This window comes from Acomys russatus, chromosome 15 (assembly GCF_903995435.1).
Source record: "Acomys russatus chromosome 15, mAcoRus1.1, whole genome shotgun sequence".
In the NCBI taxonomy this organism is placed as follows: Eukaryota; Metazoa; Chordata; class Mammalia; order Rodentia; family Muridae; genus Acomys; species Acomys russatus.
Window position 1 is genome coordinate 54018022 of NC_067151.1, and position 26110 is coordinate 54044131.

The 26110-nt window shown below is 37.2% G+C and overlaps 1 protein-coding gene across 4 annotated transcripts in view; it reads right to left on the reverse strand.

Annotated features, from left to right (window-relative positions):
- The window catches only part of Gria2 (glutamate ionotropic receptor AMPA type subunit 2), a 116746-nt gene that overhangs the window by 37367 nt on the left and 53269 nt on the right, over window positions 1-26110 (reverse strand). For all 4 annotated transcript variants that reach the window (XM_051157339.1, XM_051157335.1, XM_051157337.1 and 1 more), the window contains exons 3-6: window positions 20367-20606; window positions 11769-11965; window positions 6631-6684; window positions 3689-3850 (exon numbers count right to left, since the gene is read on the reverse strand). In XM_051157339.1, the coding sequence (XP_051013296.1) occupies window positions 3689-3850; window positions 6631-6684; window positions 11769-11965; window positions 20367-20606 (653 nt within the window). The remainder of the gene's footprint in view (window positions 1-3688; window positions 3851-6630; window positions 6685-11768; window positions 11966-20366; window positions 20607-26110) is intronic.

Consider the following 26110-nt stretch of genomic DNA (forward strand, 5'->3'; position numbering starts at 1 on the left):
CCAGCTTACATACATCATCTTCCTATTAATCATAGTGTCTATAACAGATCCAAGATAGAGAATTTACTCAGATTCTTCAAATGCTAGCCTCATCTTATGTAATAGTGTCACCAAAGTACAGGAGTAAAGCAAGTCTGATATGTTGGTAAGATGTTGTAAAGAACTTTTTAGTGTGAAAAATTAAAAGTTCTCAAGTTAATACGGAAAGAAGGAGAGTAACAATGCCTGAACCATCTACCATGTGTCACTTCATCACAGAGGCACTGTATCACCGTCTCAAATTATCACCTAAAGAAAAATTTAGGGGAATAAGGTGAAAATGGGAGGAAGGGAGAAATGGGAGGATACAAGTGATAGGATAACAATTGAGATGTAATCTGAATAAATTAATTAAATAAAATTTAAAAAAGAAAAATTTAGTATAGCACAAGATGATCTGAGAACACATTTACATTACACTTATTAGAGTATATTGCCATATCTCTTTTCTTAACTGTTGTTAACGTCTAACTGTGCTTAATGTATAAATTGAACTTTATAATCAAATACACATATACATTGAAATACATATTTATATATGTATACATATACACACACACATATATATATAAATACATTGTATATGTGCATGTGGAGGATAGGGTAGAGGGAAAGATGGAGGTTAAGAGCACTGTCTGTTCCTCCAAAGGTCCTGAGTTCAATTCCCAGCAACCACATGGTGGCTCACAACCATCTATAATGAAATTTGGTGCCCTCTTCTGGAATGCGGGCCGAACACTGTATACATAATAAATAAATCTTAAAAAAAAAAAAAAGATTTAAGGAAGGGTTGGGGAAAGAAATGACCTTTTCTTCTTTTATTTTTTCTAATACCATGCTAAAATTCTGTAAATATTTCATCTCTGGCACAGCCTGTAATTACCAGCTTGGTTTCAAGTACAGAGAAGAGAACTATTGATCCAAGGTCAAACAGTAATTCAATAAAGACTACTGTAGAGTTTGATACTCTCTATGGTTTCAGGCATCCACTTAGGTCTAGGCTCATTTCCTGTGGGTGTTTAGGGAGCCCTCTCTTGTAATATAGCCTCTCACATCTAGGGGCAACTAAACAGCTGTACTGCTTATGAGACCAAGCTGCCCTTTTCACAGGTCCCCAATGATTTCTTACAATCACATAAGGCAAGAGGCTTTCTGTTTGTCATGACATTGAGTCTCTGCAGAATGCTCTTTGCCAAGTGCCCTTCCATATGTTTCTTTGAGTTGTGGCTTCATTTAAAGAGGACTCTGCTGTCCCCAGAGAAAACCTTCCTAAACCTCCTTTCCACATTGTGTCCTAATCATCTTCAGGGAATTGGCTCCCTTGATCACTCATCCACATATTTGAGTTTTCTTTTAGACTGTGCATTCTCAAGGGCAAACTCCATATAGTTTTCATTTCTTTTCTGTGATTCATTTCCTAGCCTTCTAGTACAAGAGCAATAAGTATCTACAGTAGAATGAGCTCCTGCCTAGAGATAAATTTCCCCCTAAAGGCTTTTAGGGATCTGTACAAAGCCTCTGGGGTAAAATAGAGGAATTATAACATGCTCAACCTTCACAACTGGCTGAAACTCCCTGGATTTTGGAAAAGGATAGGCGACACAATGAGCCTTTATTAGGATCTACGGTTTTCCCACTGTGCTAACATCTACTGAATGGTATTTAGTCTTCACAAGAGCTGGGAATTAGCAGCAATGATTGTGCTGAATGAATGAGAACACTCATCTGGGTCAAATGCAGAATCCAAACCTTTTTCAAACCCATAAGCCTTTCTCCTTTGCAGTATCCCACTATGAAGTACCATCATGAACTCTCTGGAAATTAACTGAAGCAGCCAAAAGAAAGACGTCATGGAGGGAAAGGGAAGAAAGAAAAGGCACATTGTGTGAGTCCACAGTTTGAATTCTGGAACTAAGTCTTGACAAAAAAATTAACAGAATGCATTCTAGATTGCTCATTTCCCATGCATCTTGATGTGACATACAGGATACCAAATAATGATGTGGAGTCTAGGAGTTAAAAACATGTTTCTCAGAGCAGCAGTGTGAGTTCACTAATGCAATCTAGAAAACTTTGAAAGGCTCTTAAAAAGCTTTGCACCTCTCTCTCCATCACTTTTCTTAAACTGAACCGCCTATCAAGCATCCGATGCCTGAAGTCCAGGGGAGGGATGGGTAAGCAGTGAAACTTCCATTAAGGCAGATGGAGACCTACCTTGTGACACTGAGTGTCCATTGTCACTCTTGGAAGCTGTGTTACATGACAGCATCCCACAAGATCACATATTATATGAATGCTCAAGCCAAGGTTACCAAACAGGACATCACTTACATTTTAGGAAAGGGTAAGGAAAGGTGAACTTTAAAAAAAAATCTTACAAAATGTTCTCTGAAATTGACTTAAACATAAAGGAATCTATTTATATACCCTACATATAAAATTTCAAATTTTCTATACTATGTCTAGGAAAAATTCATAACCAGATACAAATATATAGTCATATACCCACTTTATGTGTGATCAACTAGTTCCCAGATAACTTTATACATAATATATTTCACAATACATGCACCACCGTATATTTTTAAACTATGTGTCATCTTTTCTTTTTAATTTTAACATATTTCTGACTCCACAAGGGATGGGATAAACATTGAGATGTAACAAGAATAAATTAACTAAAAAAAAAAAAAAGCCAAAAAAAAAAAAAATCATTAGATATACTCCAATCCAGTCTTCCTCAGTGCAATCCACTCAGCTCTCAATACCATCTTACCAAGGCTGATTCTTAATTCTGCTCTTAGTAAGATCAGCCACAAAAGATAAGTCATCTCATCTCATCAGCAGAAGTATCTCAGTGCCTGTGTGTCTACACAGTATACAGAGGAAGAGCCCAGTGTCCGAATGCATGTAGGACAAAGCAAGACTGAACAGGCAATGGCAAGGCACTTCCGTCAGCTTTCAGATATTCCGATCGACTCTGCAAGCATCATATTCATCTTTCCATTATTAAAATGATCATGGTTTTATCAGCCTTATATATCATGTCCAGATTACTCATACTAAATTATTTTATACGTACCCCATAAAACATAGCATCTGTGTACATGTGTGTGGCCCTATGCTTCTTGTCCAAACTGTATGCTAGTGAGTTGATCGAAAATTGAAAAAAAGTTCATATCTCTTGTCCTTTATTTTATTTATACACAGAACATTGTGACAGCCAGAGCTTTTTTAGCCTTGGGTCTTAAGTTTAAAAAAATTCCTTCTCAGACAAGGCTTCCTAGGGCATATGATTATGTTCTTGCCTGTCATCTGGTTCATGACTTACTGTTTCTTCCCATATTATGGTCTTTTAATTGTCTGTCCTCACCATACAGTGAGTGCAGGCAGCAATCTGTCCTTTGGTTGGCTACCAATGTTCCTAGTTGATAAACCACACAATATAAAATTTCCACTGGATAGATAAATGAATTAAGACATTGTGGAGATGCAGACACAGAAGAACACTATGGTGAAACACGATTTTTCTGATCTGATGATGCAAAATGTAAAAAATGTGTTCATCAGCCTCTGTGTTCATCATCTTTTGGACTGACTACACACTACTCTTAGTATTTTCTAAGCCCCATCTTCCCGTAATGCAAACCTTAATTGTCGCGGTGTGTGCTCCAGGATATTCTTTCTCTTCTAGTGTCGACCACCTTTCTATAAATTTAGACACCAGGGAATCATCGTAGTCCACAATCTGAAATCCAGAGACATTTGCTCCTCCAAACTGAATTTTCAGCAGGTCTCCATCAGTAAATCCCTAGATATGAAACACATTTGTGTTATCCCTGTGGGTTGTAACCTTTCTGATACCCCTCTATAAATTGTGTGTTGGCATGTTAAACACAGGAGAGATAAAATGCCTACGTAAAAGGTTCCTTGCATTTAATGCCATTTTCTGCACACATCAAATCACATAGGCATCATAGCAGGTCCCTAATCAATATGTTTACTGACTGATCATCTCATGAAAAACTCACAGGGGTGTTTACATAGAAGATAACTCTTCACTGAGATAGCTGCCATGGGTTCTGTATGGACTGGTTTTCCTCATAGAATTACAATTTTTTTTAACCAGGCAGAAAGGGATACTTGTTAGCCCACAATTTTGTTTTTACATCACTGGTGCCAAATGGACTCTTTGGGTCTCTAGTGTGCGAGTGATGCTCTTTCAGATGCTTAGTTATAATTCATGGGGGCAGGAGGCCTGGGTGGGTTTGGTTCTTAGTTCTGTGACATTTAGAAACTTCCAGTCTTCTATGCAAACATGTATGTAGGTATGTGTCTAAACTCTGGGAACAGGATGATAGGAAACTTGAGGTGGACTCAGGACTCTGCATGAAGACTTTCACCTCTAGCCATGTGGAGCCTACACTCTCTGGACAATTCTTGATAAGTTAAATCCATGAAAATAGCAGAGATAAGAAACATGAGCATAGGATCTTATGACTAATCCCTCATCTTATTTTGGATCAATTGTCATTTAAAACTCCACAAGAGAACGTAACCATAGCCTATAATGTAAAGAACCTAGCCCATTGTTTAACAAATCTTAGAGTGATTTATCAATATGTGAGGATTTTAAAGAATCTTCTACTACCACATCTTCTACCAGGCATAGGACACTGGACAGAGGAGAGTGTCACATTTCTATTGAGAACTTGAAAGATGAGAACCCTTCAACTTCAGGTGGTGGTTTTAAGATTTCAACATTATGAAATGTCTGAATGCTCATAAATTATGACAGAGTCTGGATTCTTTCACAACTCAATTACCAGGAGTTTGGGAGTAGAGGAAATCAGGGGTTCAGAAAAGAGAAAACAAACCCAAATTCAGCATCAGTATTAATTTAGGCAGATTTCTAAATAGAATCATGATAAGAGCATTGACTTGCCCACTTAGACAGTTTTTTCATTTTTCATGGCACTGCATATCAACTCTCAAACTGATGAGACACCTTCTGTCATTATTACTCAGTGTTCCAATATCATCTTCTCCATCTGGACATTTTAAAAGATCACAGCTTTCACTATGGCTCTGTGCTGTTCATCAAGTGGCACAGTTCACACAAGGGACTGAGTGTACAGGCTGTTCCAGGCATGGAACACAGCTCAGCAAAGACTCTCATTGCAGAGCCTCATTTCCTTTTAACCCTTGTGTCTACACAGTCTTTTCTAGTCTCCCAGAGGATTGCCATAGTAACTTGTATTCATGCCAACAGATAGAAATTCCATCTTGAACAGCCAACATCTTCCAGACTCAGGACACTCACTGATGCTGACTTGAGTGTTTTCAGTGAAAACACTTTACTTACGGAAACTTTTGTTCTGTTTTTTTGCCTTCCTGTCATACTAGGGACATTTTCTGAGATATATAAGCTGATACTCCATAAATCATAAAAAGGAAGTTCATATTTGCATAAATACAATACTTTTGTGGACTTCTATCACATGATTTGGAATAAATTTGCATTTTCTGCCTTTTTCTCCTTCCTCACCATATTTTTCTGGGGTTTTGCATGCAGTGGTATGGAGAGAATACTCTGAAAACAACAGGGTCATAGCTACTCAAAGACCATGAAAAAAAAACCAGTTTGTTTTATTGACACTTTTATGCCCGTTTTGAAAATAAAAATAAATATTTATCAATTTAAATTGATTGGCTATAATTAAGAAAAATATTACTTCAAAGAAAGATAATTAACAATCTACTTTTTCAACATATTCTGAATTGATAATAATCCTGATGAGAACAGAATCAATTCCTCTAAGAATCCTGTTTTCATTTCATTGTGTTACTTATATACTATGTAGAAAATCAGAATAAAATATTTTCGAAACATTACTATTACATGCACTACAATATGTAATTGATAGTTATATTGATATTATACTACCATATTTCTATAACGTATTTCCTCATAAATATCCATCAACATCAGATATGTATGTATTAAAAACTCAAGTGAGTATGCATACAGTAAGTTTACAGAATACAGTGACATAAAAATGGATGATTATACAGTTAAACTTTATATTTTGAAGGTTTCCCTTAGTATAGAGTTTTCAAGATAATTATTTGGCCAAATAATGTTGTGAAAATATTTATGTCACATATAATAACTGGAACTAATTTAAAGTTGTGGAGTGGGAAGTAAACCTAAAGCAACCAAATGAAATACATATAGAATAAAATCAGACTATATTCTTAAAATTTCTTTATGAATGATTATAACTTCATATTAATATTTTCAATTACAAAGATCAAAAAGGGGGGCTGGGAAGATGGCTCTGTAGTTAAGAGTACTGATTAATTCTCCAGAAGCCCAGGGTTAAGTTCTCAACAACCACATGATGGGTCCCAACTATCAGTAACTCCAGTTGTAGGGGACCATAGGCCCTCATTTGGAAACTCTAGGTACTGCATGCAGATGGTGCACAGACATATATGCAGACAAAATACTTATATACATAAAGTATAAATAAATATATCTAATAGCAACTTAGTATATAGTAAAACAATGCCAATTAATTCACCTACCAGATTTGCTATGATATAATGGTACCCTTTAACGTGTTTTCCAATGGTAATAACCTAACAAGGATAAAAACACAAACATTTAATACTTGTGAATAAGAACAATAAAAAAGATGAAATCTTGAGTTTTATGTTCCACAAGTCATTTTTAATAATTTTTTTTTACCAAATACAGAGATTATTTATCAGTAAAATACAGGAATTCACCTCAGTGCTTGATAAATATTATCTATTAAGAAGTCAACCACAAAATAATACTTTTAAATTTTATTGATCTATTATTTCAGGAAGGATCCCTGTATGTAGCCCAGACTCTCCTTGAATTCACAGTGTAGGCCAACCTGGCCTAAAACTCTCAGTGACCCTTCTGCCTCAGACTCCAGAGTGCTGGGGTTTCAAGTATGCACCACCATCCTTCTCATTTTAAAGAAAATAATGAAACCAGGAAAACATGAAACAGCAAGCAGCAAGCTACAAAGAATATGCAAATCATTAATTTACTTTGTGATTTTCTGGATCCCCATGTCTTTAAGCAAATCCCTACACCTGAATATTACAGGGATCCTACAAGAGTCTCCAGGTCCTTTTCTTCCCTTCATCCTTACTCAGACCATAGAGGTTTTCTTGGCTGTTTTGCATAATAGCACACTTCTTGTAAACACCTTCTAGGGCAACCTTATTTCTACCACAGACAGAATTCTGCCTAAAAATAGGGCAAGCTTGGATGCAGCTAGAGTCGATGGCCAAACTGTGCCAAGACAGGGTAAGCCCTCAATAGTTCCTGCCTCACAAATATGTCTGTCAGATATATGAGGCCAGAAGGCTGAAGAAGATGCTCCAATGTTATAGAGAGTTTTGGATGACAGTAGAAAACTGTCTTTGTCATCTTTTCATTTGGAAAGCTACTAACCTGAACTCCTGGCATACTCAGGTAATCATGTTTATTCCTTCTCAAGTCTCTGAGGGAGTTGAAGACCAGGTAGCCTAGTTTTACAATGAAGCTTAATTGTTTAGGGGTTAAGATGTTTTTAGGTCTAGATAGGTGTTCTAAGTTGATAATGACAATATGTGATGGAGATTGATTTACATTCAGAAATTTAGATGCACCAAGATAGGAAAGATGGCATTTTCAAGGCTGTCAGAGCAAATAGCCAAAACACTAAGAATTTAACATTTATATAATTCCCGATTGTATCATGGTTCTTCTTGCCACAGGTAATCTATTGTGTATACATGTAATAATATAAATGTATGTATAAAAAAAATTAAAAGAAAGAAAAAAGAGAAGAGAAAATGCCTTCTATATCCTAACTTGGAAATGTCTCCATTTTCCCACAACTGTTTAGGATTAACATTCAAAGTGTAACCAGTCTCGGCCTGGTGGCCACCTCCTGGCTGAAGAGTCACATGATTGTCCATCACCTGAGACAAAGTCAGGCACTTGAATCAAAACATTTGGCCCAGGTTCAAGGACAGGATTTTTACAAAACATTCTGTAGAATATCATGGCTATCTTGTGTAGCATCTATTTGAAGGGAAATTGGGGTTTACATTCTCTTCATATCCATTTTTGCATCACACACCTAAATTTCATTTTCCAAGAAACTGGATTCCCCCCAAGGTTGAAGGCAGAAGCTTGAAGGGAAGATGTTCTTCTAAGTGAAAAATATTGTAATTTATTTCAGCTTAATTAACATGCATTGTAGCTATAAATATCTTAGGAACATCTGTTGATTCTGTTTACTGAGCAAGCTACAGTGTAAATGCCCCTGTTTTCCATCTGAAAATTAAAATAAGCAGTACAAATTATACCAGTTGTTCTTCTGCTTACTGAGAAAGAGGTGGAATATAAAAATTCACTAGGTTCAGGTCTTTATAAATGTTACTGTTGGCCATAGGAGCTATTGTAACTTTGCTTTATAATAGCAATTAGCATTATACAATAGAAAATTTATGTTAATTTATGAGTGTTTTGATGGCTGGATACTTTCCCCCATCTGATCACAGCTAGAATTATGTGTCTTTGGGGTTTTAGCAAATATTAAAATAGTCTTAATCTAATGCAAGTTAATTCTGTTGCTAATTTCCAGCTGATATGAAGATAAAGAGTTTCATCCTATCTCTACTATCCTGCAAATACTTGCTGAGTGGATTAATAATAGAGTGTCCTTTCTCTTATTATGTGCCTTATCATCACCTTGTACTTAGTGATTGCTGTTCCTTTCTCTTAGGATGTGCCTTATCATCACCCTGTACTTGGTGAAAGCTGTTCCTAGGAGAACATCCTAGCCTAATCTAAAAGATTTCTTTCTGTAATCCTCTCCCAGAACAGCTTGTTCTTTTCAGCCACTGTGCATTCATGTTATAATTAAGTAACTACAGCATTAACATGTTTTCGTGGGGCGTGCCACGCTTCATTTAAGAGTGCTTCTTCTTTAGACATGTGGCAGCATCTACACAGCAAACACTAGAGACTTGGAGAACTTTCTACAGACCATCTCTCTCAAGACATAGGTAGCTCCTCCTCCATTCATCATAGAGCAATTACATAGCTTAGGTCTTATATGCTCTACCCAGAGCTCATCGAGGACCCTGCGGTTTGATCATCGCTTTGGAAGGTGGTGCAAGCTTTATGAGATAGAACACAGTGTAAGGCCTTAAGAACATTTGAGGACTCCCCTTGAGTGGGTAGGGGGACTCTAGTTTCTTTTTGTCTCTCCTTTGTGTCTCAGATATGCTGAAGTAAGCAGTGTCCTCCAACACACACATACCTGTTGCTGTCTGTAGTCTGGCCACTAGCTGGAAAATCATATGCAGGTGACCACGGACAAAAGTTCCCAACATAATGAGCCCAAATAAATATGACCTGTCCATAATTTGATTACCCTATTCTTTTTATAATGAAAAACTGAGTTGCACAACTTTTTATGCTATAGTTTTTAGTACTGTATCTGCATGCTTTTTCTTCCCCTATAAGTAAATTAAAGAGGTTCAAAGAGCAACTTTTCTAGTCATTCTGTGCATCCTTTACTTAAAAGTGCTTTTAATAAATGCCTATTAACTAATATGCCATCTATTCTGTGCATTCATTTAATGTATTAATAGAGGTGCTTATTTGTGATATGTGATGTGTGTGTGTGTGTGTGTGTGTGTGTGTAAAATTCTTTTGAAATCGTAAGTCATGTACTACGTGAACACTTACATAACTGTAATTGTAGCTTTGGCTTCAAACATTGTTTTTTATGGTCTCAGTTTGCTGTGCAACTTCCCTTTTCAAAGTTTTGAAAGACAAAATTGTGGCTTTTGCTTGCATTTATTATTAAAAAACAAAAATATTTAAAAATTTAAACCAGACTACTGAGTATTATTAAAATTCATCTCCAATGAGAACCCCCTATGAAATTCAAATGCGATTTTAAAGTGCACATTTCAACAAGACACCTACATTCACAGCAATCCTAACTTTATCTCCTGAGACCAGAACCTAGATTTTTCAATTGAAATTATTCTCCTTTCTTGCATACATTTGATTCTTTTTCAGGTCATATTGTTTGATATAGTTATTTAGTTCTTCATAAGATGCTTCATTTTTATTTCTCAAGGCCTATATTATATATCAATTAAGGCTTCATAAACACTTGTTTTAGATTTTTAAAATCATGAATCCATTAGTGAATTTCAATTTTTATCTCAAAGGCTAGAGAGAGCATAAATGCATATACAGCTGTGTATTTTCTTTCCAATCTTATGTACTTATGTACTTTCAAGGAAGAAGCAGTTGCAATCTGTCTGTCTGTCTGTCTGTCTGTCTGCTGTCTCTCTCTCTTCTTCTTCTTCTCTCTCTCTCTCTCTCTCTCTCTCTCTCTCTCTCTCTCTCTCTCTCTCTCTCTCTCTCTCACACACACACACACACACACACACACACACACACACACACGAGGAGGGAAGGTTAGTGAAGGAAGGATACTCTACAGGGCAAGCTGTGAAGCACTGTGGATTTGGTTTGTTACTGTGTATCTTATGTTATCACTCTGTGGTTGTCCTATCCTGAAAGATCTTATCTGAAGCAAGGCAATATGATAAGTTCAGAAAGAAAAAAAAACATTCTATCTGATAGTGTTATTTTTTCTAAGACTCAAATGAACACTGTTGATGTCCATACATACTGAATGTGGTCTAAATGTATTTCCTTCAATTTCAAAGATTACAATTTTAAGTGGATACAAACTTTCTGATATATCCGCAAAACCAAAATTTACTTCTTATAAAAAACAAACAAACAAACAAACAACAACAACAAAAACACTCTCCTCTCTTTAGACATGTAGACATAGCGTGGTGGTTTGAATACTAATAGCCCCAATAGACTCATCTATTTAAATATTTAGTCACCAGGGAGTAGAGCTGGTTGATAGGATTAAAGGATTAAAAGGTGTGGCCTTGCTGGAGGAAGTGGGTCACCAAGGATGGACTTGGAGGTTTCAAAAGCTCATGCCAGACCCTACCTCCCTCTCTGTTCCTGCAGATCAGGAGGGAGCTCTTCTGCACCATGCCTGCCAAACCTGCTACCATGCTATCAGCTGTGATAATGGACTAACCTTCTAAACCTGCCAGCAAGTCCCTAATTAAATGCTTCTTCTTCTAAGGGTTGACACGGTTGTAATGTCTCTTCATTTCAAGAGAATAGTGACTACAACTCCTAGGTTTAAAATAACATAGGCTCAGCACTTTGAAGTACATTATATAAAAATGATCATGTATAAACCTCAAACTAATTGACTTTTGCCATATCACTCAGACTTGTTTTGACTTAATTGCATATTCTTAAAATGTTGAGACAGACTTAAATTTAAAGTTTCCAACTCAGAAAAGCATGAAGGTTTAGGACAAAGCCTGTGTAATATGTAAAGTTTATGTCATACATTGAAGTTATTCAGTGAATAAAACCAATCTGTCAGCATAGTTGACAGCCATCCGCCATTGCTTATTGAAGCTGGGGATAATTCAATTGATGATTTTTGCTGCGTTGTACATGAACTATAAACTGAGAACTGCTGTCCAAGCATCTTGCAAAATGATCCTTGCCAATGCTGACGCTGCACGCATAGGCTATATTTGGCTGAAAACAGAGAGGAACAAACCTGGTCCACAATGTCATTTACTTTATCCCTTTCACAGTCAAGGATTACGCGCCGTTCTTTTTTTAACTCCAAATCTTGAAAGAGCGATCTGTATGTCTCATCTTTCTTGTCATTGTTAATGTTCCCCACATTGATGGCAGTCACCTGCCACTTCTTCTCAGCGGCAGAATCCAGCACAGCTTGCAGTGTTGATAAGCCTGGAAAGACAATGGGCAAGGATGACTTATAAAGATGCTAAAGCATCTCAGAACCAGAGTGTGAAAGGGCCAGATCCATGATGCTAAGCCTGATGTGCTTGTGCAGCTATGGGGAGGATGAATTCTGAGAGAAGCTGTGATTTTATCAGTATCTGCTTATGTCTGTGTCACGCTACAGAGGCATAAACAGACTGCCAAAGGAAAATTACGTCACTAACATCTTCTAACATGGTGACATCCAAGATCTTTCATATCTCCAAATTAAGTAAAATAAAAAAGATATCCCAGCATATCGTGCTTTAGAGAGGTATACTAGTTTTAGCTTCCTGTGATAAGCTGCCATTTTTATACTAGTAGCCTCATGGGGGTTTAGCACATTTCCATGCAGAATCTCTGAGCAGGTGAACAGTTCAGCCACAGATGTCTATAAAAGGCTGCCATGGACCCTCTGTTGTCTCCAGTCAGCAGCAGACTGATAGCTTCTTCTTCTCCTTTTTTTTTTTTTTTTTTTTTGTGCCAGCTTCTGTTATATTTTTGTTGTTGGAACTAATATCATGGAGATTAAATTGCTCATCTATTAAACAGATGGTGGCAACTATTTCTCTAGTGAACATTTTTTCTCATTTCCTAAATACAAGACTATTTTTATATTTGTAAGTAACTGTTTTTAGAGACAAGGTTTCTCTGTGTAGCCTTGGCTTTCCTGGACTCACTTTGTAGAGCTGGCTGGCCTCAAACTCAGAGAGATATGCCTGCCTCTGCCTCCCGGAGTACTGGGATTACAGGTGTGCACCACTGTGACCTGATTATTAATAACTTTTGCTATAGTTTGGGATAACTTCATCAAGTGTCCATTGTGGCATTTAATTCTACAAAAACCACACCATGTTTATAACTTTAGGATAAAAAACCAAGGGATGAAGGAGATTTTTTCTTGATGAACTGAATTTACAGTTTAGTACTAGAAAAAAAGTAGACGTCCTTGTCTCCCAGATAACTTCAGCTGTTCTCACCAAAGCCAAGTTCATCATGTCTTAGAATAACTACATGGAAACGTGATCTCAAAGCTTCAGAAAGAATTCAGGCTCAATATATCATCTTCCTCATTACAGAATGATCCGCACACTTCAAAGTCTGTACTAATCTGTTTTTATCTGTATGATGTGTGATTCATCTAATGTGAGTCAATCTGTCTATAATATAAATTCAAATACCAAAAGTTATTTTAGATTATTTACAGTGGCAAGGAATGGAGCTACTATCTATTTTGTCCATTATATCCCAAGCTATAAAAGGTCATTGATAATCTTATAGTTTTAGCATTAGTCATGAGTAGACAACGTGAGCTTAGGATATCTTCTGATACTGGCAAACAAGTAAGTTACCCCAAAAGGATATAAACCAGAAACTGAAGGAGCCATTTGTAGCTCTTTCAATAAAGACAAGGAACATGCAACACCAATCCAATCATAATGGCAACAGACTAAAGGGCCGAATGTTTATTTTAAAGCCCATGAAATCATAATTAAAATAAGTATTAAGAATATACATTTGCTTTTATTGGGTTAGAACCAATTGACTATTTTGAAAATGTAAATAAACAAGAACTGTGGGTACCAAGGCAATTTTTTTTTATATGAGATATTCTCAAGGTGAAGACCAAAATCAAATTTCTTTCTTTCCTTCTTCTTTTAGACACAATTCAGATAATGCATAGCAAACTAACATGAGTTAATACTGTGTAACTCCCACTCAAGTTAGTGAGACAAGGCGACAACTGTCCACTATTGTGCACCACTTTTAACACAGTCATGCTGAAAAGCAAACCTTGATCTTATCAAGCTATCAGTGAGCAGGCAATGTATTAGCCAGCAAGATGTTCATATCATAAAAATATAGTCCAGAAAACATATCATAGAGTAACAACTCTGACAAAATATATTAGCCAACTATGCTACTGAGAGCTCATTTTTTATCCTTCACTGAATAAGCACTTAAGATGACAAGGCTACTGGATTTTTGCTAAGTGTGACAGGGATGTTGTAGTCACATAGGACATAAGAGTCATAAAATACCAACAGATGAAAAAAACGATGCTAGTATTTTCATCAAAAGAATTGCAGAGTGTCAAGGAAATACCATGTAGAACAATACATTTTTTTCTGGTAATTGTCATTGAGAAAGGGGTTAAAAGTTCATGCCGTGTGCGTGTGGTGCCACTGCTCTGAAATATCAGCTCCGTAAAGGTTGAAGCAGGAAAATTATGAGTTTTAAACCTGCGCTCAAAACAAATGCTTGGCAATTTTCTAATATATTTTATAAGGAAGATTTAGGATGCATAGTTCACAATAGAGTAAACTTAAAGCAGTCTGAGATAGAGTAAACAAAATCTGCTCCTTGTATCTGTTTTTATGATAAAGGGCAGAGAAAACCATGGATTTTTCAAGCGGAGACATAAACCTCTCATCACTTGTTAAAAAACAAAAACAAAAAAAAAAACCTTTCAGAGATAAAAACCCTAGAACCCATCATAAAACATCTGTGATAGTTGTTCACTCCGGGCAAATTCAACCCCCCGCCCCACAGGCTGTAACTCAATTCCATGTGTGCTTTTCAAGTGAAGGTAGGACACACACAACTGGTCACCTCAGCAATTCAATAGCTACAAGCTGCTTGAAAATATGTTTTCTAGCTTCTCCACTGTCTTTCCTACCTTCCAGTTATCATACACAGGTCTCCGGTAACCTTCAAAACATGACCACCCATAAGGGACATGCTCTCCCCCGCATCTTACCACGTACCAATCCTGGGGAACAGCCTTTATTCTATGCTTTAACATATTTCATTGTATTTTTTTTAAATCATAAAATTTCCAAACCCAAAACTCCCAGTGCTAATTAATTTGGCACTGCTTTGTCTTTGGCAGATACTATAAGAAAATTTACATATAAATTTGCTTATAAATTCATAGGTAGATTTCATCAGGTGATAAAGCGTAAACCTAAAATGTATTGGAAGTCCATGATGTCAAGGAACATAGAGATAATATATAAAATAAATTTAAAAATAGTAGATTTTAAAAATTCCTTTCTTCCAAATTCATTGTTGTAAGTAATGCGCACTCAGAGTAGACTATCCATTATTAAAAATATTAGGATTAATATTTTGGAAGCTGTGTGACTTAACATAAATTACATCTATTTATTAAAAAGCCCATCTCCTCAATTTGTACTATATCAGATTTGATACGGTCTTTCACTTGACACTGAATAATATTGCATCAGTCACTCACAAGCTGGGGTCCGACCTCACACAGAATTTGAAGAAACTGCACATCGTTGCTCAGGAATCCTCTCTCTTAAATTATTTTTCAGGGATAGCTACATACTCTGTTAGCATCAGTTACTCAATTTCTTCATCCCTCTCAGCTACCATCTTTTAGGATTTCCACTGACAGATTTCTTCATAGTTCACACAAGACTTTTGAAGTCCCAAGACTAACTCACTGTCTGCTGTGCCAAGAAGGCAATGATTTTTAAACTTATATACCACCAAAAATGTGTATTCTAGCTATGAAGACATGATTAAACTTGTCATTTGCAACCCAAGTCCACACTGTTGTTCTCTCAGCCTTACAATTTACTGAGAAAACGAAGCTGAGATTTTTTTCTTCCAGTATGAAACAGAACAGAGATTTCATCATTAGTACATGAATCCCTTAATTCAGGCAGAAATATGTGTGGGAATCAGATGCTCAGCATAAAAACTGGTTCGTGTAAAGGTATTAGTGAGTGCTATTTGGTCAATCCCAATACTTAGTCTACTCTATCATGTCAGCTAGCTTACTTCTTATTTCTGAAAAATTTAGAACAACAACAACAACAACAAAAACCCCAAAACATTAAGATAAAATGCTGTCTCTATAAAATCAGAAGAAAATTGGAAAATTAACTATCCCCTTTAATAATTTTAAATATAACCTTAAAACTTTCCAACTATATCATGTTTAGAATTAAGTTCTTAATGCCACTGAATATATAAACATTTGCATATAGAAAGAAATGGATAATTTAACATTGTTGACTCTAGGCACGGTATGTATGACCTACTTATAAGCTTTACCTAAAACTAAAAGAAAAATGGCTAGCAGTAAACGTACATTTCATTTAGACCTACAATCAACAACAGTGATAGAAAATGAAAGAAAAACTTCTACTTACATTGTCCTTGAGTTTTTTTTTTTATGGGCTGAAATTTAAACTAAGTGTGAAAAGTATATTCTACCCAGTAGTCTTCATTCTTAAAAATATTTGTTGCATAAAAATTTCACTACCTCATTCATCCTTCCAGGCAATGTAATTAATATGTGTGCTTACTCGCTCATGGCACTGTGCCTGGACTAGATTAGACCATCATGCATTTCCCTCATCATCTTTCTCAAGACAGCAGAAAAAAATTGTAGTTTGGAAGCAATTTAGTTCCTTGCTAGATGATTTCTTTAACCTGGAGTCAAGTTCTTTCCCTTTGGGGGATAAATAGTATTTGCTCAACATTAAAAATCAAAACATAAATAGAGAAATGAGGCATTAACTTACTGTGAAGAGAGAAATATATTACCTTCCTTCATTGACACTGAACCAACAAACACGTCATTGGACTCAAATTCAAATATGCTTTCCCTGTGCAAAGATTAGAATTCGGAGGCCTAGTGGGATGACAAAGGTGGCCCGTTACTTTCTGGTTAAACATATTACAGAGCTCTATTAATCTCCTCGCAGTGCAGTGATAGCACAAGGCTTTCAGGAAGGGCAAGGAATCCTCAAGGAGTGTCAGACTGCTGCCAAGTGGCTGGGTAAAGAGAAGAAACCAGAAATTCTGAAATTTCAGTGTGCATCGGAAGAATAGCATCTGATTTCCTGTCATCAGGAAACCACTGAGACTGGTGGCAGACGACTCCATACAAAGATTAGAGCACTCAGGCTCCCCATGTTTTTGCTGTGGTGTTAACCTCAATAATTTGGGTGGATTTTGGAAAACAGGGATAAATTATTTACAGCATTTGTTAAAAGCAGCACGGTGAAACAAAAAAGATATGTCGGAGTCTCTTTCCCTAGTTTATAAATCTGGCCATAATACTGTCGGGGAGGGAGTTTCCATGTCTGGAACTCAGGCTGTTCAAAGAACATTTATTTTCTGGGACATCATAGAGTAACACTATAACTTACAGAAATCCATGTAGTCAAGGAGGTAGGGAGGAGATCACATGGAGAATGGCTCAAATTGTTTGAAACAGGAGCCTGAAGTGAGGTCTTTTAGAATGGGGAAATTATGGAACCTCTTTAAAAAACGTGATCAGCAAGATTGAGGGACCCCAACATCATGCATCATGCAATGAGGCAGAACCATGTAAAAGCAGCACGGAAAGCGGAAAGAAGGCAGCTCCCAGAATGAGTGTGTGGATAATTTTAGCATTACGCAAAGTCATAAAAATTAAGTCATTGATAAGGCAGCAATAATCCCATTTCCATGAGCAAAGGAAAACGCTTCGCAAAGGCCACCGCTATGTCAGTGTTTTGAGAGTCTCACACATTTATCTCTGCAAACGGCTGCCAATGGAAGGCCTACTTAACCTTCTGCACATTAAAACATCGACAGCTACTTGATAATAACCTCAAAAGTGTGGCCGTAAGGTCACTTTGGCTTTAATGTATAATTACTTAATATTATCACACTAATGTTCTTTGGCCAGCAGATGCACTTGAATTGAATCAATTTGGATAATTTAATAATTGGAGATTATCTCATCCTTCCACTTTCATTTAATATTTTGAAAGTATTAATAAAATCATTGTGAAGTGCCCTAGATTCTCTTTGCAAATACACAGTCCACCAACCCTCACTTGCAAGCTTCCCAGCTGGTTTTCTAAGTATTTTTCTTCAAATGTTTGTGCCCCTCTCTCTTTCTCTCTGCCTCTGTCTGTCTCTGTCTCTCTCTCTTTCTCTGTCTCTCTCTCTCTGTCTCTCTGTATCTCTGTCCCTGTCTCTGTCTCTCTCTGTCTATCTGTCTGTCTGTTTGCTTGCCTGCCTGCCTGTCTGTCTGTCTCCCCCCCCCCCGTGTGTGTGTGTGTTTATGTCAGTTTTTTCTATTTGAATATTTTTGAGGCTCACTTTTAGCCAATGTGAATAACATGAGGAAGGCAAGGGTAAGGGTGAAGTATGTTTCTAAACAAAAAACTATCCTTGGCCTTGTCCATGAATCAAAGGTTGTTCATCTTCTGGTCCTTCAACTTCGCAAGCATGATTCAGCTTTTAATTTAATCAGATCAAATTTAAGATGCTCAACCCTTTAACTCATTCACTTCTTGTTGCTGTTTACTGTATGCAAACCCTGTGTCTAGTATTGTCTGTAGCTCTATATATCTAGTTATGAATTTACACCCAGTGTGCTGGTGGACATTGCCTTCCAGCAGCTAATAGTAAAACCATAAATAACAAACAGATCTTTGTTCTTGGTGGCTGTCAGCTCCTGAAATATATAAGGAGCTCAAGAAATAGCTCCTGGGTGACAGAATCAATGTCACTACTAATAAGAAATTGTTATACACCCTAGGAAAGGGACTAAGAGATTATTTGGTGAGAGAACACCAGTATGGAGGGTGTCTCTCAGGAAATGATATGTTGAAGCAGACACCAAGAAGCTCTACAAATTTAAGCTATGTACAGACATTCGAGGTGAAAGAGTTTGGCTCATCTCAGAAAGTGAAAGAAGGTCAATAAGATTTAGGATTTCTATTTAGTGAATGAGCGAGTCTGCGGAACTCACTAGAGAACCGGGCAGGACCAAAGGATCATAAAGCCTGAAAGCCAGGCTGAGAAATTTCATGTTATCCTCATTACAATGCAAAGAAGTCACTGAAGTGTTTCAAGCACGTGTGGGAGAGGGATTGATGCTGCCAAAGAAATACATTTAAAATAATTCTAATGGCTTTAAAAAAAAAATGGATCCCATGGAGATGAGGTACTCAAAGTGTGGTGCTACGTTGAACTGGGGAGATGGTTCCAAAAAAGAAGCCTCTAAATATGAAATGTATATGAATGGGGGAAATAATATCACTAGGATGCAGGTGTGAGAAACTGATTTAAAAGTTGCATAATGTCTAGAAGAGTTCTGGAGAGACCAAATTCTTTTTTAATAAAAATTGCCAGAAGGCAAAAGAAAAAGCTAAAAACCAATAAGCTCAGTTTTAAAAGTCATTTTATCACATTCACAGGAAGTCCGTGTAAAGTCATTGTGAACCTTGAAATCCACATTTACTGTACATGATTCTGTCTATAGTTTTCATTCACCATGTGGGTAATAAATCTCCATTCTCAAAGCAGGCACAAAGCTGCTGACATAGTTTCTCCCCCCCCCACCCCATTTTATAAAGTGCTAACTGGGTTTTGCCTGGAGGGAAGTCATGCCATGGTTCAGGAGGACACGGCCAAGGAAAGACATCTAGTTTGGGCAGGGCTGCATTAGGACCATTGCTGCCAAGGGAGTCTAAGTGATCAATGGAGAAATGGACTGATGCTGGCCCCCTTCCAGCCTGCCCTTCAGCATAACAAGGTGCCCTATGTTGGCCAAAAGGGGCTTCTGGGTTTCATTTAAAATTATGTGCTCCAGGAAGTGAGCTGCTGAAGGCAGCACTGTGGAGTTTAGCTATTCTTATACCAAGTTCATTACCTTCTTCCTTTTGCTTATGGGTGGTCTCCAAAGACACAAGAAAATCAACACAAAATGGTTCATATGATGCGAGGTGCACACAGACTCACTCATGCCCTTCGTGGTTCTAGTGGATGCTAAGAAGACATCGGCCACTAAAGCCCAGAACAGGAGCGCTAACAATGACCTTCATACCTAAGAACATAGACACCTAAGAAAGAATTCCCCATCACCGAATGATGCAGTGATTTAACAAAAAACAATCATGAAAAATTACATAAGGCAGCTTGAGCTGGGTACCAGGCTGTGTGGGCTATCCCATACACCAGTGGGTCATGACCTTATGAGCAACCTGGGATTTCTCTGAGGATTCAGAGGCCTTATTTTAAAGCAAGGCTAGAATCGACACTTGCTGCCTGATAAATCTTTTATATTGAGCAAGTTTTAGTAACTATGAATTAATTCAGGGCTTTCTATTTTGATGCTTATATAAATTGCATTATACCACTGCTCTTGGGTTTTTTGTTTTGTTTTGTTTTTCCGCTTTAGTTTCATAATGCGTCCATATTGAAACTGCATTATTCATCTATACAGCAAAATTAAATGAAGAAATTCTTAGATGTTCATATACCTTCACAGCACAACAGCACCACATATAAATGCCAAGGACAAGTGGTGACACATCCTGTCACTTACCTCTGTCACTGTCGTAGAGGTATGCGAACTTGTCCCATTGGTAGTACTCGATCAAGCTCAGGAGTGCTCCTTTGAGGTCAGGTCGCATCTGGATGACAAATGGATGCGTGCCATCTGTTGGGAAGCTAGGTGTGATGAAGGACACGTGGAGTGTCCCACAGAATGATGTGATGGTGTTTACAGACTTCTTGTCGTAAAATCCAAAAATCGCATAGACTCCTCTCGAAAACTGGGAGCAGACTGGAAATTTGGAAGACAGAAGTGATAAGTCATTTCATCATAATGTAATTACATAGATTGCAATATTCCTTCACATAAAGTACAAAACGCTCACAGATCAAAGGAAAAACTAAGTTAATATTAATGGTCCACCAAAATTTATGAGAACTTATTCATTTAGCATTCAGTTTGATGATTTAAAAAAGTATAAAGGATAAAATGTAGCAACTAAGGCTACAAAAATGCATAGATATTTAACAAGCTTTACATGGATAAATATATTTTATGATTCTTTAAAAAACACATATATCACTATGGTTTTAAAATTTTTTTATTTTAATTAAAATAAAATTAAATCCTTTCCCACGTTCCCTTTCCTCCTTCTAGCTCCTCCTATATCCCTCTGCCTCATTCCCGCTCAAATCTACGGCCTCCTTTTCTTATTAATGTCACATGTGCATAAATATATAAATAATACGTAATACAACCCCCTGAGTCTAGTTGTGTTTTTGTTTGCTTATTTATTTGTTTTTGCCTCTGTTCATATAATTTCAAGGCTGTACACTTTTTATAGGGTAACCACCCAGTGGGCTCATCCCTGAAAGAGGCTAGTGCGCTCTCTCTCTCTCTCTCTCTGTCTCTCTCTCTCTACCTCTCCCTCTCTCTCCCTTTCTCTCTTTCTCAGCAGTCAATAGTTTCCTTTAGTTATTTTGTCTAGGAATGGCACCCCACAAGATTTATCTCATTTACTTTAGCAAGTCTATTGTAAATTTTGGAAATAAACTGTAGTTGCATAGATAATATACTCTCTCAAAACAGCTCATTCTTAAGAAAATCACATTGCTTAAAAGGCTTTATGTGAAGCGAGGAGATGGCACGGTTTGTTAAATGCATGCCTCAAAAGCAATTGATAAAATGCATGCCTCACAAGCAGATAGCTCAGTTTGAGCAGTAGACCTCACATAAAAACCAGCCGTAGTTTCATGCATTATTAACACCATCACTGGGGAGGCAGAGACATGAGGATCTCTGGGATTGAAGGGTCAACTGGCTTAGCCAATCAGCAAGCCTCAGATTCAATAAAAGACCTTGTATCAAAAATAAGGTAGACTGCTATTATGAGAAACAACACCCAAAGATGACGTCTGTCTTCTTCATACACTTGCACGCATGAGCGTGTTCATCAACACGCATGCACACGCACTATCACTGATAGGTGGGTACACATATAAGAATTAGGCAATATTTTTTTTGATCTTTATATTACAGGGCCATGTGTTTTTCCATAGTTCTAGTATTATCGAAAATCTCTGTGAGAAAAAAACACTACTTTTACTTCAGAAATACAGAGATCTTTCATCAGAGAGGCATTTTCTGCATTGTGTCACTCAGTCAAGTAGTATTAAGTTAATAAAATATTTTGCTTAAAGACCATTATTTTTACTATAATATGTATTGTGTTTGAAAATATTCATTCCTAAGCCTGGCAGTGGTGGTACATGCCTTTAATCCCACCACTCAGGAGGCAGAGGCAGGTGGATTTCTGTGAGTTCAAAGCCAGCCTGGTCTACAGAGTGACTCTAGGACACAGAGAAACCCTGTCTCAAAAAAACAAAAACTAACAAAATAGATAATCATCATCATCATCATTCCTTCCACACCTTAGTGATTTCTTCAAATGTTTCTATCTCAGTAAATAGCACATGACTATTTCCCCCACCCACCTTCTTGGAAGTTACATGCTGAGATCAATATATTTCACTATTCTTCACTAATAGAAAATATTTACATTGTGCATATCATGTGTCGGCTAGGTTTTATGTTGTCATTTTTACTCACAATAACTCTTGATAGAAACTATTATTATTCCCAAAATAAATGATAGAAAAATTGCCATATAGAGAAAATAGCTTATCTAAGTCACATGGATAGTCACTAAGAGAGGCTGTGTTCAAAACTAAACAGTTTAGATTCAGACTCTGCATTCACACCTAGTGTACAATACCTTTAAAAACCACAACTAATGAGCTATCTACACAAATGTTATTGTTCCTGCCCTCATGGACCTCTCTATTTAGCTGTCTTCATTATAATTAGAATGCTCTTTTGAAACATTAATACGACTGTATCTCTTTCTGGGAAGTAAGAGCTACTTAGCCTAGGACTGCAATGCTCTATAGAAGTCATCTGTAACCATCTTCTAGCCACCAATCCTGGTTACCAAATGCTTTCGATGACTGTTTGGCTGGGTTTTCCAAATGGCCCTGGACATATAAGCATCTTAAAAATGAACTGCCTCTATTTGAAGGAAAAAAAAAAAAACCAATGCTTTCTTATTTCACTGTGTGTCCTACACAAAGATATGTAGAAATATATTTGTCTTATCAAAAGAATCTTGCTAAAATAGATTCAGATTCCAATGACAATAATAGGTACAGATGAGCAATAAACAATAGCCAACATTTTAGTAATTATGTGATATTTATTGAAAGGATAGTGATATCAGATATTGCTCTGAGTGGTCCTCATTCCTAAAACATTTCTATTTTTCCTTAAATATTTCTTGGCATACCATATACTTCTATCTTTCCAATATAAGCTCTCTTGCTTTTTTTTGTTTTTTGTTTTTTGTTTTTTTTAAATCTCAGGATAGGCTGATACACCATAGAAAAACCAAATGGCATTTCAGACATTTCATGTAACTCCAAAATAAGACTGTAGTATTTTATTCATGCCTAAAGTACTTATTCTCTAGGCAAAAAAAATGTAGTCTTTAATATCTTTGATGACTGTGTTCACCATCTAGATGAAAACGTCTTTGACTCTAGACAAACTGCAGTGATCTCTCATCTTGTGCATGGATACATGTGTCCCGACATGCATATCTTAAACTTAAACTGGATACAATTTTTGTTAAATCTTAGATTGATGGAGTATGATATCTGAAGAGGGAGGATTGCTTTAAATATTTTCCCTGGGTCTATATTATTTGATTTCCTCTCAAAGGTTGGCATGGAATGCAGACACTGTGGGAATATCCAGCATTATGATTTATTGATGAAACTTCTTCTCTTGAATGCCGTGGTTTCTGTGATGGAGAGAGCAGTCACAGGACCACTGGAATGCTTGGGAAGGAAGCCCCTGCTTGAATACAGATGTTCAGTGAGGAGCCATACCCCCTCTCATTTTCCACTGGTGTGAAGTTGTGAAGACACCTCTTTGTTTTGCTACCAGCTGGAAGCAGTACCTTTGTCTCAATAAGAAGAACAAATTGTACAAAACTTTGTAAGGAATTACAGCTCTTTTAGCCGAGAAACCAGTTTTTCTAAGCAATTCTGGCAACTCTTCAGTGGATGTTATTTTACAACGGCCTTTGTCTCCTGCCAAACTTTGGTAACCCACAATCCTAGGACATTATCTTTCATGGCATATAATGACTTTCTTTTTTCCTAATGTACTCAATCTTTGATATTTCTTTGTTAATACCCCATTTCTATATGCCATTTGTCAATATTGCTCAGCCACAGTCACTACCTCCATATATGTACGAGTGACAGTAAGATCTACGAGCAAGCATCTTAGCTGAGGTACTCTTTGCAAGTTCGAAACAGCGGCTCGAGAGGGGGAAACTGAATGTTACATTACTTGAGTACCTCACAACCAAACCTCCAAATGTCTGATAGGTATTTGATAAGAAAGCTCTGTTTTTCACTCTGTTTACATACTTGTAGTGGAAGACTGTGGTAGAACTGAGTTCAGTTCATTGAAGCAAGAAATCAGAGGAAGATGAAGAAGGGACTTATGGAACTCAGTAACTCACAGGAGCATACCCACAGTGACCTATGTTCTCCATCTGTGTGCTAACTTCCACTTCTACCACTTTCTTAAAACCATATAAGCTAGGGAACAAGCATTTATTATTAGCACGAGGCTTGGGGAGTATTGTTTACTTAAAATTTAACATTTGGCCCTGGCTTCCACAGGCTTCCATCTGTCTCATAAGGCAGAATGAGTTGCCTGCTGCTGAGAGCCAGCACCATTTTATCATTATGGAATTGGTTTAAAGTTAAATTGCAAAGTCTCTTCTGAGACCCAAGCCAAACTGTTACCCGTGACCCACTATAATGTCAAACAGAAAGTTATGTATTTCTAAGAAGCAAGTAACAAAATAAAAATCGCAATTCTAAAGTGAGGTAACAAGGAATACCAAGGAAGACACAGATATCTCCCCAATGGAATCAAACAGGGAAAACACTAAATTCTTTTAGCTCCAAGATGCCTGATGCCATGATGTAAAGTTTAAGGGGTTTTAGTAGCTCCATCACTATGGCTTTGCAATCCTGTATCCCACACTGTATCTCATCTTTCCTAGAGTGACTGTTTCCTGTCTGCACCTTTCCTCGGGAGACATTACACATTCCTGGCATCTTTGAGTGAGTTCACACTCAAAGATTTGTACACTCTGCTCCCAGGGAATCTTTTGGGGGGATTGGGATTCTCATATATTCTCTTTTGCATCTTGTGTTTTTCTTTCAAATCTAGATGGGACCCTCCATGACACTGTGACACTTGCTATTTCATCCTGCAACAGTTCCCAGGGATCGACGTGACTATAGTGAAAATGGAATGAAGAAATGGCACACACACACACACACACACACACACACACACACACACACACACACACACACACAAATATTTGAGTAGCACACCCGAACCTCAGCATGCTTTATATAGAGAGTTGAGCAGAGAGACAAGTTTATTGCATGCAAGTGAATATGAAGGTAGGGTTCGTCTGGATAAGTAAGGATGCAAGGTTTATGGATTATGACTGCATCAAGGAGGCAAGTTTAGTTAATCTTGGTAGGAGCAGTCTCTGTAAGAGAGCAGTCATCAGGCTGTACAAATCTAGGAAGGAAAGTGGCAGTGGGTATTTTCTGTACATACTATTAACACCCACACTTGGACCCCTTGTAAGGCTTTGCTATTTTCTTTTGAGCCTCATTGTAGTCACAGGCTCTTTGCTAACTCCCCCTGGGTCTGAAGCTTGGGTCCTCAACATGGCCATACACTTGTCAATAGCAAGCATTCAGTCAAGAATTCATTAACACCAGGTTTCCTCCTGTCCTCACATCTTGCCATCCTGTCCTCGTATCTTAGCATCTATGGGTATATAAAACTAGCATCATGTGGATAACATCAAGGCCTCCTGCCCTCCTGCAGTGGCTACCATTCATTGGCCTCTGAGTGCTTCTGTTACTCAACATGAAGAAACACTTGCCTCAACAACCCTGTGTAACCAGAGGACCATAGATGAATTTTAAGCATTTTTACCTTTTATAAACTAATTAGACAAAATTTTACGTGGTCTTATTTAGTCCTAGGATGTCTTTACAGTATCTCTTCTTTTTCCCAGTTGAAAGTCATTGGATTATGTTCAACAGTGCTAATCTTGTTAACAAGCACATCTTGCTTGCCCTCAAGTTTGCTCCTTTTCTGGCAAAACTGTACTTTTTCAAAATTTT